We start from the raw sequence: 14540 nt of genomic DNA, 5'->3' as shown, positions 1-14540 counted from the left end.
GGTTTTCAGAGTTTGGTAACAAAGCAAGGACATTGTAAGGTTGAGTATTCCTTATGCAAAATACTTGGGACCAGAAGTGTTTCTTTTTTGTTTTGTTTTATTTATTTATTTATTTTTATTTTAGGTTTTGGAGTGAAATTTGCATAGACCCTAATAAGATATCTGTTCTGGGGATAGGACCCAATTCTGAACACAGAATTCATTTGTGTTTCAAATACAGTTTATAAGCATAGCCTAAAGATAATTTATATAATATTTTTAGCAATTCATGCATGAAACAGAGTTTCATGGTGTGGAATTGCCCACTTGGTGACATCACATTGACACTCAAAAAGTTTTGGATTTTGAAGCATTTCAGATTTTCATATTAGAAATGTTCAACCAGTGCTTGATAATGTATTTTTGGTAAGTATCTTGGTCCCACCCCCAGTGAGAATGATTCCGATCCATTTGGGTGATTGTATATCTGGGCTATTAAATGTTTCATTGTCTAAGGGTATTTTTTTTCCAAAATTGATTGTATTGGTAACATAGTAAATTGTCTTTATTGCTTAAGCTATTTTCAGAGCAGCTATATTTTAAATTGCCTTTCTTTACCTTATAAATAACGCTAAGAAGAAAAGAGCAAACAGAAGGACTAGGAGGTAGTTACTTCTTTTTAATCCATAGTTGGCACATCACAAAGCAAATGGGTGGGGTGGAGCCTCCTTGGGAATCCTTCCTACCTCAAGTAGATTCACACCTTTTTTAAAAAAAAAGGCATCTTTTAGTTTCATGGCTGACTTAACAATGCTGTGAGTCAAGTAAAAGTTTAGGAAGAGTTCTAGAACAGAACAATCCTTGTTCTAATGTATGCAAACTGTCAGTCACTTCAGGTCAGGAACAACACATGTGGTCCATTGTGCAGGCCAGGCGGTCCGTTTTTGATTGACTGACAGCCTGTTCAGATGGCCATCACTAAACTCCATTTCTAGAGGACCTTGAGTGGGCTTCATCCAACTTCACCCCCTCTCGTAGGCTTTCCAGCACTGTTGAACTCTAAGGGGGTGAAAAAGAACTATTTTTTTCACAGTAGAAGTGAAGAAATTGCAACATAGACATTCAGTAACCGGGGAGATCTAGAGAAGAGAACGCGATTAGGACGTGTGCTTGTCCCTGCTCTGATTTTACTCCTATGGATACACCTGGATTGGCTGCAGGACCCATTCCAGCTGTAGATAGGACCCCAGGGACCACCACATCTGGGAAAGTCATCTATCAGCTATCTGTCTCATCCTCAGGTGGTTCCCAGATCAGGTGTGTGTGTGTGTGAAAGGACCTTAGGAAACAAGAGGAGGTATTTCAGCACTGGGTTGGGCCAGCTCACCTCCAAGTCTGTATTTAAAAAAAAAAAAAAAAAACTATAGATAGCAGATGCCCAGTGCAGATTTGCAAGAGAAGCCTAGCAAACACTCTGAAAGTGGATGGTCAGGACCACTCTGTGTGTGTGCCAGGACGTTGTTAAGATAAGAGCCCCTGCCCTGAGACGGTTTGTCACTTATGTCCCTCAGGAGAAGATTCGAGGGTCTATAAACTGAAATTACACCTTTAAGCTAAGATGGAGCCCGGACAATTTTATGCATTGGAATGGACTTTACGAATGCACGTGTAGTTGAGCTCTCCTTCTTTTTGGTGAAAAAACTGGGACTTAGACTTATGAGAGCCTTCATCTAAGCTCATAGGACCATTAAATGGTGGAGCCAAGTTCTAACCCCTTGTCTTCAGGTTCTAAGGCCAGTGAATGCACAGCCACGTCTTCTAAAACAAGCACAAGTAATCAGGTGATACCGAGAACCTACTAGTGTTGGCGGTTCTGTGTTGATGCTATACAGAGTTAAAATGTGTGTGTTTTACATGCTTGTATATTTATACATGTGTGTTACGCATGCATGTGTGTGTGTGAGAGTACATACATTTATAAACACATACTTAAAAGAGTTGGATGGGTGGGTAAAGGGGTAGATAGATGGATGAACGGATGGATGGGTGGGTGACATCAGTCCTGCTCTTGGGGAGAGGAGAGACTTCCGTACAGATAGGCAGGGACAAAGCCATGCTTGGGCAGTGCCCACTACAGTTGTCCAGTACGGGCTGATGCTCTAGAGAAGGGGGCTGTTTCCATCAGCCCTGGTCAAAGCTTATCAGCAGAAAGGTGCCATGTAAGAAGGTCCAGCAGGAGGCACAGGGAAGAGGCTAAAGTCTAGAGAGCTCTCCCTTTGGAGACCGATACGAGCAGTAGGGGGAGGTTTATTTTGTTTTTTTGTTTTTGCCTCTCTTGGATTCCTCTTTCATATTTCCTGTTTTTCATCAAATTGGGCTTATCTCTCTAACACATTCAGAAAGCACGTTTTATATAATACTCTTGTAGAGATAATAAAACTTCGAGTTAATTCTTGATCTGTGTATGGGGTGTGATTTCCATGAGAGGGTGGTCAGCCCCGCAAATGTTGTTTATTACATTCTTGGTTAAGAACAAGAAAGTTTGTTTCAAACACCGCTTATGAATAAAAAAGTCAGCATACAGTATCTATGATGTGTTATAATGCATACTGTATTCCGCATGGGTACGTCATAAGCCTCACTGATTTAGCCCTCGCTTGTTTTGAATTTGTGATGATTCAGCTGGGCTGCCTCAAGTTGATTAATGTATGTGGAAAAGCAGATTAATGGTGTAAATAAGATTATTGGGAAAACACTTAAGAAAACAAGACTTTTCAAGTACTTTGGTAGCATTCATTTACATAAACACCCCACATGTTAATTACAATCGAGTATTATCTATTCATTAGAGCAAGCTTTCTGGTCTCCACTTGGCAAAAGCTCTGCTGGTTTTGACAGATGCTTAAAAGTGATAGAAATTGCAATTCTTTTTATATGTTCTATTGTTCTGATTTTGCACTAATTTTCTTCATCACTATGAGAAATTTTTGTCTCTGCTTTTCATTCCAATAGGCAGTGGAAATTGGAACATTTGTGTTACAAATCAGGAGAACTTATCACAGAAACCGGTTACATGGATCAGGTATATTTTCTTGTCTTGCAAAAAAAAAAAAAAGTCTCAAAAACACCCCAGTGGTATGTGTTCACCTAATGCATGGCCTGTTCTTTTTCACCTTGACAGATCATAGAATATCTTTACCCTTGTTTAATCATCACACCTTTGGACTGCTTCTGGGAAGGGGCGAAGTTACAGTCGGGGACGGCGTACCTCCTGTAAGTGTCCTCCTGTCTTCTGATATCTGACTTCTGAACTCTTCAGATGCAGGGTTCGGACATTGCTCATCCTTGTTGATTCTATTTCAGTTTTGAACAAGAAATAAAAACATTGAAATTCCATGTGCATTTTTTGAGTGAATAGTGGGGGAAGAGGGGATTCCAGCAGAATGGCTTTCCCCTTTTCAAAAAAAAGTTCTGTAGGCATCATTAAATTTCATTCACTTTTACCAACCTATTTATATGCAAATAAAATGCAAATTATTGCAGCGTATGTGCGATTTTGTTTTAACTCTTTATAAAATGTGGTTTTGCAGACCGGGCACTTAGACCTTTAACTTATTTTTTTTAAGAAGAAGGTTTTTTTTAGTGGGAGTGGATCAGAACAAAATACTTCAACTGAAAGTTCAAGATCTTCCTGTGGAGTAAAATACGAACCTTTCTTTGGATCATATTAATGACATTTAAGGAGGAAGTGCCCTGTCTTTGAAGGCCCGGGGTTGGGGACGCGTCACAGTCTAGCAGTTGGATATTATATATACCGAGTCTTTTAAAGAATGATTGTTAATCAGGGTAGACATTTTCGGTTAATTATGCAAGAGTTGATGCTTGGGTTATTGTTTCTGGGCTGGCTTGCACATATCTGCAAAAGCAATTTGCAGTGGCCATCCCCTGACCTTCAGTGTACAGTTTTAGATGGGAAATAAGGGGTTTTGTGTTTTCTGGTTGGGAGATTCTGAATAATGACTTCAGCCTGGTTAAGCAGCTACAGTGGTTTGAACCACATAACAGGCAGCCAAAAGCCTTTCTGGTCTGTCAACAGCACAAATTCAAAAGTGAGTGTGGGGGGAAGTGGCTGTGATGGTGGTGATGGCAGAGGCCACAGGGGGCTCCCCCGCCTGATTGCCAGGCTGTCAGAGAGAGCTCACAAGTATGGAATTGTTAAAGGGAACAGAGATCAAATATTTTGATCGATGACATTTACAAAGTATTTAGTAGGCCAGCAAGTGCTAATTTGACAATGTGATCCCCCTCCTTCCCCCGCCCCTTAAGTTTTGGATCCTACTCTTCTGCTTAGAGAAGTGTCCTTTGGCTAATTTTATTTTATTTTTTTTTTTAAGATATAAAATACAATATACTTTCAATGAAGATTTTTTTGGGGGTGCATTCTTTAACTCATAAGCCCTGTACTTGCCATTTTCAATCATGAATTATTTCCCTGACTTAAGTTTGCATACAGACCTACAGGAAAGGACCATGCATATTTTTATGCCCGAGTCCCAGCATTACCAAAAAGCCTCTTGCAATATGGATACAAGACATGCAGACTTTTTTTTCCTGAGTTTGAGAGTTGTTTCTCATGGTCTCCCCTCCTGATTTCTTTCGCAGAGGTAAACCTCCTTTGCGGTGGACCAACTTTGACCCTTTGGAATTCCTAGAAGAGTTAAAGAAAATAAATTATCAAGTAGACAGCTGGGAGGAGATGCTGAATAAGGCTGAAGTGGGGCATGGGTACATGGACCGCCCCTGCCTCAACCCCGCCGATCCCGACTGCCCTGCAACGGCCCCCAACAAGAACTCAACCCGAGTGAGTGCAGCCGTGAGCCGCCTTAGAAGGGCCAGAGAGAAAAGCTGCTCTTATTTCCATTTATTCTTCTCTTTATTATTTTCATATTTAATACTTCATTCTCCATGATCTCTTTTTTCTTTTTTTCCACCTACAGAACTAAGTTTGTTTATAGAGCTGAATTTTGCTGTAAGATTTGCCATACGCCTCTCATTAGCCCAGTTATTAATGTTCTCTCTGAAACAAACAAGCCCTTAATGTACTGGATTTTAACAAGGCATGTGACCTGCCTACTAATTCCCGTAATTATGTGGCTGTCTTTTTATTTTAGCCTCTTGATATGGCCCTTGTTTTGAATGGTGGATGCCATGGATTATCCCGAAAATACATGCACTGGCAGGAAGAACTGATTGTGGGTGGTACAGTCAAGAACAGCACCGGGAAGCTTGTCAGGTAACCCAGCGCACAGAGTAAAATGCTTGCCATCTCTTCTCTCCTCCTTTCCTTGAAAACCACCCCCCACACACATCTGCAAGTGTATTTGTATTCATACCTCACTGTTACCCTGGCTTGCCATACTGTGGCCTCGAGTATTAGGAAATATTAGCAGACCGTACCAGTGTGAAAAAGCAGCTTGCGGGAATCTCTCTAGAAGGGATTTGTAGTGTGCATCAACTGTGGTTGTTGACTGGAGGGTTTTAGAAGATCTGCCTATTATGTAGAGATCGGGCATGTGTAAAGCAGGCCAGGAACACCAGTCCTAGCGGGCAGTGTTGGCAGATGTGAGCCGGGCAGGGTCGCACACTGTTAAACAAAAGACCAAGAACTAAAAGTAAGCAAGAGCTGCCCCCTGGTCCCTCTTGGCTCTGGGCAGTTGAGTGTCAGGTGTGGCACAGAGATTTCTCCCTCGGGAAAGCCGCCATCTGGTGGGACCTCGCGGCGGAGTGCGTGCGTCGCAGGACCCAGCGGGTCTGGTCAAGCTATCTACTCCTCTCCCCTTCCTGTGGCATGGAATAGAAACTGAGAAAGGAAATTGCCTATTAATTTAATTTTGGGGTCTATCTGTAAAAGGTCTGTAAGGTCACACCTTTAGTATGGTACATCCATCTATTAAACAAAATCACCAGCCAAGTCCTGTTTGAATGGAAACATGTGCTCCTGTGGGAGGGGAGAGCTGCTGGGGGCCAGTGGAGGGCTGTGGCCGGGGGTCACCCCCGGAGACTGCTTCCTGGGGATGCTGATGTGCCTTCCTACCAATGTCCCCTGCTCAGCGCCCACGCCCTGCAGACCATGTTCCAGCTGATGACTCCCAAGCAGATGTACGAACACTTCAAGGGCTACGAGTACGTGTCCCACATCAACTGGAACGAGGACAAAGCGGCAGCCATCCTGGAGGCTTGGCAGAGGACTTATGTGGAGGTAAACCCATCTCTGAGTTGGGGGCACACTCATGGGTCACCTTCCATCTTTCTCTTTCACCAATATTTAAAACATTATTTCTGTGACATTCATTTCCCACATGGATTAAAATTCTGGGAACTTGATGGGGTGCAAGCTTTCCTTTTCCCTCATAGCAAAAGTCTTAGGGCGATATCCAAGAGATGCTGATTCTAATCGGGGTACCCCAAAACATGTTCGGTAACCAGTTGTGAGCTCCTGAGCTCAGCCATAAGTGGTTTTTTTTTTTTTTTTTTTTTCTAAGTGAACAAGGAGAGGTGTGTGGAAAACATTAGAAGGCACAGGATCTGTCCACAGCTGCAGGCCCCTGGGTCGGGTCATGTGACAGGGGCTGGCCTTTGTTTCCCAAGCAGTGACCTCTACTGAGCTGCATGTGACCTTTTAAAAGTGGCCGGCAAATGAAGGGGTGGGGGAGTGCCTGTGAGAATGAGTTGTTCTGGATTAGGGGGAAACGGATAGGGCCATGAGGGACAGAGTAGGGGGCTTCGCCCTGGCGTAAATACAGTGCCCCGAGCGAGTCCAGGGATACCGGCTCACCGTGGCCCCCGTTTTCCCTTGATCGTTAGCCGTGGCATGGGTTGTCCACCTGAATCACAGAACTTTGTGATGTTAAGGTACCGGAAAGACGTGTAGGGCTAGGGAGATGCGGCCCCCGAGACCTGTGCTGTGGACGCTTGTGGAAGCTTTAATTCCATTTGGGAATTTAGCCTTGTGTTGTGACCACAGGTGGTTCATCAAAGCGTCGCCCAGAATTCCACCCAAAAGGTGCTCTCCTTCACCACCACCACCCTGGATGACATCCTGAAATCCTTTTCTGATGTCAGCGTCATCCGCGTGGCCAGTGGCTACTTACTGATGGTAACGATCAGTCGCGGGCTGCTGGGGGGCGGGTTGGTTGGGTCAGGTTGTTTTTTGGATTTGGTTTGGTTTTGGATTCGTTTGCATCTCCCCGTGACCCGCACCTGCTTCTTAACTGCTCTTAACAAACACATGCCCCTGGACAGAGAGAGCTCCGCTTCGTCACGGTGTGGACAGTGGTTGTGTAAAGCATCCCCTACCCTGTCCCCCCGTTTGCAGTGTTCCTGTCTGGGAGTCCCCCCTCATTTCATGTGGCATCTATAAAGTCACGTTCTTGTTGGGTTTGATGAGTTCTACCTCTGGGTCTGGGTGAGGGGTGGGAAAGCATTAGAATCGCAACACATTCTAACGTTTGGTCCTTGTTCTGGGTTCCCGCCCCGTCCTTCTGCTTGCAGCTTGCCTATGCCTGCTTGACCATGCTGCGCTGGGACTGCTCCAAATCCCAAGGTGCCGTGGGGCTGGCTGGCGTCCTCCTGGTCGCCCTGTCGGTGGCAGCAGGATTGGGCCTGTGCTCCTTGATCGGGATTTCCTTTAATGCTGCAACAACTCAGGTACTAAAGGAGCCACCTGTCCACTGTCCCCTGATGAGCCCCTCCCCAGGCCTGCCCCACACATTCGTGTCACCCAGAGGGTCTTCTGGGCTTTCTGCTGGGATGCCGCTCAAACCAGGGGAGGGTCGTCTGGGAACGGACCACCGGCCACTCAGGGCAGTGGGCAGAGCTGGGCCGGTTGGGTCATTAGCAGAGACGCTGTACTGAGGGCAGTTTATGTCACGAGAATCCCAGAGACTCTCCAACCCAGGTGGGCGTTAGAGTCACCCAGGCTTGTGAAAGCCCAGGGTGCAGGGCCCACCCCCAGGGCCTCCGGCTGAGCATTTTCCCGTCTCCTGGGCTCCCAAGGTGCTGTCCAGGGGCCTGGAACCCAGTGCTCCAGAGTTAGATTCCTCCTCCTCTATTAACTTTAAGAAATTATTATACCTGGGCCTTAGTATTCGAGGGGTAACAGGAGTTGAAACTGCTCAGCTTTGGGGGTGTAAACTACCAAAGAAAGTAAACGCTCCGCAGTGAGTTCACCTAAGCTCCCTCTGGGTACCTTAGGGCACTGGGGACGATGTTGTGAGCGGGTCAGGGTTCTTTGCATGGCCCACGTCTGATGCTACTGTGCTCTGCTTTCACCACAGGTCTTGCCATTTCTTGCTCTTGGCGTTGGCGTGGACGACGTTTTCCTACTGGCACATGCATTTAGTGAAACAGGACAGAATAAAAGGATCCCCTTTGAGGTAATCGCAAAACGAAGGAAGGAACTCGGGGGGACACTCCAGGTCTCTCCTGTTCTTGAGTATTTGTCCTTTAGTTTTTCTCCATGTGGCAGAGGACAGAGGACATGTAACTAGCTCTAAATAATAAAATCTGCTGGAGGAATCGCAAGGACAGATGTGTCATTAGCTGTGAGAAGAAGTCCCAAGAGATCCATTTGGGGTGCCTTTGGAAATATGGGATTTGGCTTAAGCTTTTCGTCACTGTGACAAAATACCTGACAAAAACAACTTCAAGGAGGAAAGCCTTTTTTGGGCTCATGGTTTCAGAGGTCGCAGTCTGTGGTTGGCTGGCTCCATGGCTCTGGGCCTGAGGGGAGGCAGAACATCAAGGATGCTGTGGATCCAAGCTGCTCACCTTGTGGCAGCTGGAAAACAGACGGAGGGAGGGAAGGAGGAGCGGCCTGAAATACCCTGCCAGGACCTGCGCCTGCCCAGTGGCCCACTTCCTCCTCGGGGCTCCTCCTCTTTGGTGCCATCAGCTGCAAAAGCCCTCAGGGGAGGCAGCTGTTGATGAGGTCACGCCCTCTGGGGCCAGCCACTCCCAGAAGCCCCCTTCTGAACACTGCTGCCTTGGGGACCAAGTCTTGACCTGAGCCTTGGGGGCACCTTCCAGAGCCAGACCCTAACAGGTGTCCTCCTGTGCCATTTCCTACTAATTGCCATCCCCTCTCCAAAGCCCTTGTTTCTTCTCTGGGATTCTCTGTCCCTTTGCCTCTTCTGTTTTAAATCATATTTAGAATGTACACTTAAGTCGCCATTGTGCGGCTTCCGGCTTGGGTGGCGGTATTCATGAACCACGCCTGACCATCACGCCTGACCACTACACCTGAGCATCAGGTGGTCTTGAGCGGAGCTGGGTGGGGCATCAGGCAGCAGTACCCCTCCTGTCCCCAGGCCGGTGTGTCTGCATTGCCTACGGGGCCCGCGCGCCAGGAGGCAGGCGGTGCCCAGTGCAGCTCTGAGCTCTGCCTTGTCATCCTCAGGACAGGACCGGGGAGTGCCTCAAGCGGACGGGCGCCAGCGTGGCCCTCACCTCCATCAGCAACGTCACCGCCTTCTTCATGGCTGCGCTCATCCCCATCCCTGCCCTGCGGGCATTCTCTCTCCAGGTGGGTTGCCAGAGCTGTAGGGCCTGGGGCTGCTCAACGGTGCCCTGGCACTCAGCATGTCCACTCCTGTGAACGTAGCCCGCCAGCACCGGGGCTCTTGTCGGTGGAACTGGTGCTGCCTCTACCTAAACCTTGACACACCCTTCCTGCAAAAGTTGCAGGGCTTCTTCCTTCCCTTCTGCCTTATACCCATTGCCTGTGGCCTCAGGGAGCTGCACTGGAAGTAGACCGAGACCCCAGGACCCTAGGACCCCAGGACCCCAGGCAGATTTTAGTGATGTTCAAAGACCAGGTTGCTAGACAGTAACTTAAAATCCAATATCAGAGAGCACAGGATAAGGGTATGTTGGCCGTCCCCTGCCTTGGAGGAGTTCCTGCAGCGTGTGTCCCTCGGGGGCCCCTGCTCCCCATCTCCCTCTACATTCTCTCCTGTCCCTTATTCTCTTTTCTTCTGGTCTCTTTTCAGCAAACTCGGGTGCCTCCCATTTTTCTACAGAGCACATCTGCTCTCAGTATTCTGCCCTCCCGTCTCCTACCGAGTCCCTTCACTACCAAAGAAGCTAGTGTATGTGGGTCACAGGAGGGGAGATCCCTGGATCACGCTGGATATCAGTCACAGGTGTTGGCTTCAGGTTACTTGAAAGTCACAGGACTCCCAAAAGTGGTCCCAGCAGCAGGTGAAGCAGATGGCTGACCCAGGTGGCCTAGGACTTGGGTACCACGAGATGCCATTGGAGGTTACTCTCAATTTTGAAGCTCTAGCTGTTTTCCAGGAAAGGGTCAAGGAGCGTTGGCCCTCCTCATGGTGGGCAGTTCCCAAAAGAAGCCACGTTGGGTGTCTCCTGTTCATCTGCTCCTTCATGCAGTTCGCCCAGGCTGTGCGGCTAGACAGAAGGTCCAGCATGGTGACCAGAGAGAGAAGCTGACAGATCATGAATTCAGTTCTTGCTTAAACTTGGGTCAACACCTTGAGCGCTTTCCTGGTCTCCACGTGTGTCACGTGAATGGCTGATGGAGGCCCCAGCCGAGGGTCATCCTGCTGCGTTTGCAGTCCGAGGTTCCCCGACCGACATTCAGGGTCAGATAGAGTATGAGAGGAGATCTTGTGCCAGTCACCGTAATGCCAGCCCCAAGAGAATATTGAAAAGGAGCATTTTATTTATTTATTTAGATTGTCTTAAGTATATAGAAACAGAGTGTGTGAATAAAGGGCTGAAATCGCATCTGAAAGTGGGAGCCGCACACAGGAAGTGACCACATCTGGGTGCTCAGTAACAGGACAGAGAAGTGAAGGATGCCTGTAAAACCCGGGGTGCAGCTGGAGTTCCGGGGGCCCTCTGCACAGGCATGCATCTGCCCCACCCCACTGGCACCTCGTTCTTGTTCCATATGCTGCAGGTTCTGGCATTGAAATTGTCCTGGAGCCTCTGAGCAGTGGGCCCTCTCTCCTCGCTCTCTCCTCCACCCCTCCTGCCTGCGGCCTTTCCCTCACTGTCCTTGGGCCTCTCCATTCTCGGCTGCTCACACACCTTCTCTTCTTCTTTCTCCTCTCTCCTTCTCTCCTCTCCTCTCTTAGTACATACGATGGTTCATCAAGGCACACTCTGCTTTGGTGACATCCCGTGGTGTGGTGTTCTGAAAAGCTACCTGAGTCCCCTTGTGAGCAGTAGCCTTTCACAAACCAGTGCGCTGGGTTCTCCCAAGGTAAGCACCTCACGGAGACCAGATGAGTACTGCGGGTCCTGTGCCTCTGTTCTCAGTCACCATATTGGCTTTAGAAAATTGCATCTGGAGCTTCCGAAAGTCCTCTATTAGACAAATGGCTTCCCATGACTCTTCAGCTCATTCCCTCTCTCAAAAATAAAAAATAAGAAATGACGGGGAGGTCAATGTAAAAGAAAAAAAAAGGAAAGAAAGAAAGTAAAAATGTGGCAAGATTTTTGCATGGTCATCAGAAATTTTACCCTTGTTCCCTTTCATATGTATTGACATTCAGAATTGACCCTGATGTGGCTTCTCTTTCCTTAAGATGCCTGTAGTAAGCTGTGACTCTGGGTATTTGTGTTTTGTGTCTGCAGCATGCTATAGGTTAACAGGAGACCCAAAGTGGGTCTGTCCAATAATAAATCCACATGACCTTTGGATTTTGTAGCATGAGCAAGACAGATTTTCCCCGCCTGGAGAAATTGTCATATGCTTCCTTGATCCCTCCATCCAGATGCCACCACTGTGGCAGAAAGCTTTGGCCCCATCTGCAGTTCTTTGGGACCAATGTCCTCCCCAGGTCTGTGCTGTCACCCAGTGGTTTGGGTTCTTCAGTGAATCCTTCCAGTTGAGAAGCCCTGCATGTTGCAGTGGTACAAGGATTTAGACAGGTCCCCCTGCAGGTGACTCAGCAAGGTCACAATAGACGCTCTGGGATTAGGGACCTTTTCTTTAAGCACAGTGGTTGGACAGTGCAAGATCATTGCCATCCATGGTTCTGATTCTCTTAGAATTTCTCAAAGGCCCTTCTGCCTCTGCAGTTTGCCTTCTCTTCCCAAGGAATCCTTGCTGTTCGCATCTGCTATTTTAGTGCACTTCTGAAGACATGGAAGTTCTGCTGTTTTCTTTGCAGACTCTCCCTGTGTAATATTCCATTTAAATATTCCATTTAAAAAAAAATGAGTCCGATGAGATTTGGCTTTGGGGTTCTTCTTTCACCCCTCCATTTCCACCTCAGGAGGCAGAGCAAGTGCCTGTAGGATTTCTCTGGCTGATGAGGATCGGCAGCTCCCCGGCCACCACACCACGCACAGCCTCACTGTTCTGCTCTGGTTTGTGCCCGGGCTGTGTGTATTGTGCCCCACCAGAGGCTCTTTCCTCATCCTGGGGCTTTGGCCCAAAGTGAGGTGCACAGTTTATTCTCCACATCTCACTCATGAGCTGTAAATAGGACTGTAGTTTAAAAAATGGAAAGGATCCGGTCCCCGGCACGTCTTCCTGGAAATCATCCTCAGTGTCCCATCTGTTTGCCCAGCATTCCCTGTTTAATGGGTCAGGGGTCCAACCCAGTCCGAGTTCACCCTCTCAGCAGCCAGATCTTACAAGAACTCCCCATTCTCAGCTGGGCTGAGGGCTTTGCGCCGAGGCTGCATGTGAATCCAGTTCACTGGGAAACATCAGGCAGATGGGCTCTTCTGCAGTTTGGGTGATGGTTTCTGTCAGTAGCAATAAGAGTGTCCACCTCCTGGTTGCTGTGGGAATTGAATCATGTAGTAGCTGCCAGTCTCCTATTCCTTCTCCTTGTGGTCCTGAGTGCCTGGACCCAGGAGGACACTCCCTTTCCTATCTCCTCTACATAGAGCATATAGGCCTTCCCTGCTCCTGCCTGAGCCCTGCAGAACCATATCCTAGGAGGCCTTCCTTGACAGACAGCTCTCCCCACCCCACCCCACACTCCCCCTCTGAGCTCCTCTGGAACCTGGGTGGTATCTGCTTTTATCATTACGTGTCACATAATGTACACATTATATGCATCCGTCCAGATTGTAATTTGTAGCTGTCTGTCTCTGAGCAGTCGTAGAGATCTTTGCATCTCCAGCACCCAGCACAGTACTACAGTTTCAAAAGAAAAGTGTCTGTTTCTTAGCTGACCTCTCTGGTCATGATAGTGAGGTGTTGCTTCGTGTAGGCCTGCCTAGCAAGTCGATAACATGCCTTGCGTACGTTGGACTGGTAAGGTAACATGCTCCGTGATTTTTAATCGATGAGGAATTTTCAAGATAGAACCTCTTTAGTAATCTTCAGATGAGGCACCTGGCTGCTTATGGTTTCCTAGACTTGATGGGGATTCGTTGCTGAAAGGCAGGGCTCAGGCCTCCTGCTTCACCTGGAGCGCACGTTCACAATTCCTTTCAAAGGCCTCTTGTGAGGTCCCCCTTGATTTGTTAGGTACCAGTTATAGCCACACTTTCTTCCCTCTGTCTGAGCTGTTTACCGAGTTTGAAAAGGTCTCCTTTAGAGACCTACTAGTTTTTTAATTTTTAAGCAAATTTCGGATGATTTCCTGGCTACTTAGCATTCCAGGTCCATTTTTCTTTTCTGCCTCTTCCCCTGCTTTTCTGAAGGGGACTGTCCTCCGTCGACTTTGCCTATTAACAGCCCGGATTTTGTGATTTTTACTAGGTCAGCAGGAGATTTGCCAAAGCTCTGCGGAGTCCAGCCCTGTGTTTATTCTAGGTGACGGCGTGACTTTTGAATCCGCACTTATTTATTCTGTGTGGTATAATCACACCCAGGAATGTCCCTCTGCTTCACTCTCTGACCTCCTCTCTCCTCGATCACACACCCCTCAGGCCACTCCTGAGGCTACTTGGAATGTGCCTACTAAAAACCTCAGGGGACACGTGTGAAATTCTATGTTTTAAAGGTGACATTTTTATACACTCAACCCGCTTCATGCACAGATTCCTAAGCGTAAAATCAGGGCCGCGTGAACTCCTGGAAACGCCTGCAAGGGAAATCACGTCTCTCTGTTTTGAAATAAAGCGTCTCAAGGACGTTCTGGGTTCTACCTTTAGTGTGGCTGGGGTCGTGGAGTTATTGGAGATAGAAAGGATCTGCGGGAGGGGACCTCTTGTACCCACATGGTCTCTTGATGACGGAGAGGAGAAAAGTGGCCAGAAACTCCACCATCTCCCCCACTTTCCACGGCAGCGGATGTTATTGAAGCATCTGATTTCAGAGGGATGCTCTGGCTGGCGGGGGTGGCGTGTGGCTGACCCGGGTCCCTCTCTCCCAGGCCGCGGTGGTGGTGGTGTTCAACTTTGCCATGGTGCTGCTCATCTTCCCTGCCATCCTCAGCATGGACTTGTATCGGCGCGAGGACAGGAGATTGGATATTTTCTGCTGTTTTACCAGGTACGTTTTCAGGCTTCTGTGGCCCTTCTTGGTGGGGTCCAGAGGGGCACTGTTGAGGGAACCCCTCAGTCTCATA

At 47.8% G+C, this 14540-nt stretch overlaps 1 protein-coding gene across 5 annotated transcripts in view; it reads left to right on the top strand.

Moving 5' to 3' along the window:
- Ptch1 (patched 1) overlaps positions 1 to 14540 on the top strand; it is a 66854-nt gene that overhangs the window by 27875 nt on the left and 24439 nt on the right. For all 5 annotated transcript variants that reach the window (XM_076836790.2, XM_076836788.2, XM_076836793.2 and 2 more), the window contains 10 exons: positions 2992 to 3061; positions 3161 to 3252; positions 4642 to 4840; positions 5151 to 5272; positions 6091 to 6238; positions 7004 to 7135; positions 7531 to 7686; positions 8316 to 8414; positions 9437 to 9562; positions 14346 to 14464. In XM_076836790.2, coding sequence (XP_076692905.1) covers positions 2992 to 3061; positions 3161 to 3252; positions 4642 to 4840; positions 5151 to 5272; positions 6091 to 6238; positions 7004 to 7135; positions 7531 to 7686; positions 8316 to 8414; positions 9437 to 9562; positions 14346 to 14464 — 1263 coding nt within the window. The remainder of the gene's footprint in view (positions 1 to 2991; positions 3062 to 3160; positions 3253 to 4641; positions 4841 to 5150; positions 5273 to 6090; positions 6239 to 7003; positions 7136 to 7530; positions 7687 to 8315; positions 8415 to 9436; positions 9563 to 14345; positions 14465 to 14540) is intronic.

This window comes from Callospermophilus lateralis, chromosome 17 (genome assembly GCF_048772815.1).
Source record: "Callospermophilus lateralis isolate mCalLat2 chromosome 17, mCalLat2.hap1, whole genome shotgun sequence".
NCBI lineage: Eukaryota > Metazoa > Chordata > Mammalia > Rodentia > Sciuridae > Callospermophilus > Callospermophilus lateralis.
This window is presented reverse-complemented; position numbering and strand designations above follow the sequence as displayed.